At 46.2% G+C, this 4,892-nt stretch overlaps 1 protein-coding gene across 1 annotated transcript; it reads right to left on the reverse strand.

Moving 5' to 3' along the window:
- Nucleotides 1-443: 443 nt before the first annotated feature.
- Nucleotides 444-1,946, reverse strand: LOC308536180 (germ cell-less protein-like 1; the record flags this gene model as incomplete). The annotated part of the gene is made up of 1 exon (XM_081115264.1): nt 444-1,946. The coding sequence occupies one exon, from the start codon at nt 1,944-1,946 to the stop codon at nt 444-446; it is 1,503 nt and encodes a 500-aa protein (XP_080971390.1).
- Between the last annotated feature and the right edge of the window lie 2,946 nt (nt 1,947-4,892).

The following is a 4,892-nucleotide window of genomic DNA, read 5'->3' on the forward strand; positions in this document are numbered from 1 at the left end:
AACAAAATACTTAATAGGCATATGGAAAGTTGCTCAACATGACCAATCATCAGGGAAATGCAAATAAAAAAAAAAGAAAAGAAAAAGAACTAAACCAAGAGTTGTAGAGTTTCTATTTAAAGTCAATTGTTTTTTGTTTCACAGAAATGAGGTGGGGTGGGGGAGGTGTCTATGTATGTTAAACCAGGAGAACAAGTTGCCACATGAAAGCAGGAATGAGTTCTTGAGGTGCTTGAGGGCTTCAAAATGTGTCCTCTTTGTAAGTGCTGGTAAACAGTCTCAAGTATCACAAGCTACAGTTCAACAGGGCCTCTGACAGAATTTGGTCACCAGAGATGGGCAAGGACAGTTGATCCCATGGAGAGATGAGGCATCTAGAGAAAGCTGGCTGCTCCTGTGCCCAGAAAAGAGCTGCTGGGCTTTCTGAGCTTTTGTGGGGGTCCTTACTCTTGGAAGGACCTCTCTCTGGGGAGGCACAGGAAGTTACCGGCCACATATATGGGGAAGACCACATCCTGGTTCTCCAGGTTCGCTACCTCTAGCTCTTCATCTTTTCCCAGGGAAAGCACCTGGTATTCTGTGTCCTGCCTGAAAACGGTTCTTCCAGCCCTGTCCAGGGAAACCAGGCACAGGCGAAAGGCAACCTTTCCCTGCCAGAGTAAGCTGCCCCCGAGGCCTTGGGGATTGTTCAGTGCACTGCACCTGAAGGTGAGGCGCCGGTTGGAGTAGCACACTACCAAGTCCCAGCTAAAGTTGAAGTCTGCCCACCGCCAGCTGCATGGCTCTTCCCCGTGGACCTGGTGTCCGCACCGCATGCTGTTCCGCTGGAAGTTGGGCATGTGGACCTCAGTGGGCGGGAGACCCCTGGTTTGCTCAGCCTTGAGGAGGGCAAGCCACTGCTCTTTGTACACTGGGGTCAGCCACGTGGCGGGGATCAGTGCATCCTGGTCAATGATGCGTGCTGATGGCGGGTCACAGACTATGTAGGCCAGCCGCAGGTGCTGGAACACTGGCACGAAGGCTCTGCCCTGCGGGGTCTCCAAGAAAGGGGTGCCATCCAACTCCCTCTTGGACCTAGCAAACCACAAGTTGGCGTCGGACAATAAGGCTCTGCGGGGGCCCCTCCATGTTGGCTGCAGCTGCAAGTACATCCACTTTTTCAGCATTGTGTACACATCCATCTCCACTTCTATCACTAAGAGGTCTGAAGAGACAATGAGCTCTTCCATGATATCCAGGCTGATTTCTCGAATTAGTTCATCACCACGGTGAGTCATCAGGTTGTGCAGCAGCCACTGAAAGCACATGGTCCTGATGCTTGGGAGGCCGTAGCTCCCGGCAGAGTAGTAGTAGCTGCATACGGTCTGGACACTAAGCGTTTCCTCCATGATCTCCCCACACTGTTGAATCAGCTCGTCGAGCTGCAGCATGCTGGCCGTGGCCAGGATCCGGACCACTCGGCTGGGCTGAATGAGCACATAGTTTCTGTACAGAGAGCCTAAAGCCTCGTGCAGTGCCTCACGATCAATGTTGTCGTCAGGCATTTGCAACTCTATGGTATTCATGGTTGATTCCCTCCAAGCACCACTGAACATGCTAGCGAAGTAGCCTGACTGGCACAAGTAGACCCTGTGCAAGTTCCACACGTCCCCTAGTGCGCGGATCTGCACGTCACTGCCTTCACCCCTCAAGAAAAGTGCCTCGTAAACGGAACCTGAACTGTGTTTGGTGCGTTTCTGGCAGGGCTCTTGTTCGTGAGGCCTTCCTGAGTGGGCCTTCCTTTTGACGCCACCCTGCCTGGGGGTGGGGCCGCCCTCGCCACTCTCCTCCTCCACCTCATCAACTACTGCCATGGCTCCCACTTCCTGCTCGTCCCCATCCGCACCAAGCTGCTCTAGAACATGGGCCCTCCAGAGACCTAGCAGACGACTGGTTAGCGCCCCCATGGCCCGTTTGTACCTCAGAGCACAAAGGATTCACGCCCTCTCAAGGTGAAGCTTCCACTCGCACTAGCTCAGCCCCGAGGACTTCTGGGTACAGTTGACGCCTGCTCTCGCGCCTGCTCTCGCGCCTGCTCTCGCGCCTGCTCTCGCGCCTGCTCTCGCGCCTGCTAGGAAACAACGCGAGAGTAGGGCATGCCCTACCAGGAAGACCACGCTGTGCACCTTCTCCTACTGTGGCGATTGCTCTGTGGCTCCTTCACGCACTGATGATTTAATAGAGGCCTTTTTGCGTGAGTTTTCCTTCTACTTTCAAGAACACAATCCCGGTTTCCTTCCCCCCACCCCCGAAATATTTAGCGGTCTTTTAGAGGGAGAATGAAATCTTGATGCCAGTTTTGTCCTCTAGGCACGTCAATTTCCCGTATTAACTTCTTTCTTTTCTTCAAGATAAATCTGGGTCTTAATCACAATTTTGCCATGACGAGTTTTCCTTCTCTTAAAATAGGAATAAAAATAGAATCACTCGGTTTTGCTGTGGAGTGTAGGGATAATATATACAAAAAGTAGGACATGTATTAGACACTCAGCATACAATACATTCTTTATATTAATGGGAAAATAAATATGCAGGATTTTAAAAATTGCACAAAACATTTCATTGACTCTTATGATTGTTACATTATTCTGGTATATAATATATAAGTTTTGGACTGAAATTTCATTTTTGCTGTTTTTCCTTTAAACTTGAATGATCATCATTGCATTTAAAGGACATGAAGTACTCTTCCACTTAGGTTATCCTTGAGGAACAATCACAAGTTATGTCTCAGAATAGTAATATAGTTTGGCTTGAGCCTGTCAAGTCCCTCTCCTCATGGACATTGTGCCATTTTCACCATGGATATATGAAGCAAGCAAGCCATTAGTTCCTGAAAAAGCTATCTCTCCTCGGTGGGGTTGCCACCATCAGAGGATTTGAGTCTGTCACTACTGGGGCCATCTTCTTCACCTTAATGAGACAGCCTACAAACACACACACAAAACATACAACAACAAAAAACCAAGCATGGACTAGCAGAGCAGAGACACAGAAAGACCAATAGTGTTTAGGGTATTTGAGGCCTATAATCAGATTTTCCAGTGACATTACCTAAATAAAGGCCAATTATTAGGTTCATTTGAGTTGAATTTCTATCACTCTCAATAAGACATAAGTTTTTTATTGTTTACACTAATAGAAGTCCCCAATTCCCTAGCCCCAATGCCTGCTTCCACCCAGCGCTCACCCTCCCTTCCCTTGGCAAATACCGCACTGTTGTCTGTGTCTATAGGTTATGCATATATGGTCTTTGCCTAATCCAAGCATGTCAAACTCGCAGTCCGTGGGCCACGTGCAGCCCACCACAAAAATGTTTGCGGCCATGCCAATATAACATTACATAAGAAACATTTTTAAAGAAATTTTATAATTTAATTTTGACAATATCCTGTTATACATAACTAGAGGCCAGGTGCATGAATTCATGCACCAGTGGGGTCCCTGGGCCTGACCTGCGGGATCAGGCCAAAACTGGGTCTCTGACACCCCCTGAGGGGTCCTGGATTGGGTGAGGGTGCAGACCTTGCCGAGGGACCCCAGCGATGCATGATTGGGACCAAGGAGGGAAATGGGAGTTTGGCCAGCTGGGGTGGGACCATGAGAGGGCTCGAGGGTGTGTCTGGCCCATCTCACTCAGTCCCAATAAGCCGGCCCCAGCAGAAAGCTAACCTGCTGGTCGACTGTCTGCCCCCTGGTGGTCAGTGCACGTCATAGCGAGCAGTTGAGCAGCCTAAGCATATCATTAGCATATTAAATCTTGATTGGTTGAACGGCTGACCAGATGACTGGACAGTTTGAATATTGGGCTTTTATTATAGAGGATTATTAATAAGGAACTACAATGTTCACTAATGACTGATTACTATTACTTGTGTTGCATTCATTTCCCTAATGCATTTTCTCTCCACTAATACTAGCAGTGAATATTTTAGCAACTGATTGCCACATCTTTAGTCTTGTACTAAATTGTTTGGTTTGTACAACAGGAAATATTTCACTTTCGGAGAACAAGAAAAATAGGTTTATCTGCATTATGCTTATTAATTTGTACAGTTATTCAGAGTCTGGTAAGTTAGTGTTCAAGAAAAAATATGAATATTTATTAAAATGTTCTTTTATTTTACGTTAATGATTACTCATTTATGTCAGCCTTTTTTACTCAGCATGTCTCTATCAAAAGAAACCTACATTTCTATGAAAATTGAAGCTTTTGTTTTCTGTGGCCCACATAACCTTAAACTTTCTTGATTTGGCCCATGTGAGCCTTTGAATTTGTCATGCTTGGCCTAATCTCTTCACCCTGTTCCTTCTGGCAGTAGTCAGTCTCTTCCATGTATCCATGCCTCTGTTTCTATTTTGTTCATTTGTTTATGTTGTTCAATAGATTCCATATGTAAGTGAGATCATATGTTATTTCTCTTTTTCTGACTGGCTTATTTCACTGAGTATAATAATCTCCATCCATGTTGTTGCAAAAAGGAAGAGTCCCATCTTTTTATGGCTGTGTAATATTCCATTGTGTAAGTGTACCAAAGCTGAGCATTAGAGCTGTTTCCAGATCTTGGCAATTATAAATAACGCTGGTATGAACATAGGGGTACATATGTTAATTTGAATTGGTGTTTTGGGATTCTTAGGATATATTCCCATAAGTTGTATCACTAGGCCAAAAGGCCGTTCCATTTTTAATTTTTTGAGGAAACTCCATACTGTCTTCCACAGTGGCTGCACCAGTCTGCATTCCCACCAACAGTGCACTCAGATGCCCTTTTGTCCACATCCTAGCCATCACTTGTTTGCTGATTTATTGGTAATAGCCATTCTGGCAGGTGTGAGGTGATACTTCATTT

Source organism: Myotis nattereri (genome assembly GCF_964212035.1).
Source record: "Myotis nattereri genome assembly, chromosome: X".
Taxonomy (NCBI): Eukaryota; Metazoa; Chordata; class Mammalia; order Chiroptera; family Vespertilionidae; genus Myotis; species Myotis nattereri.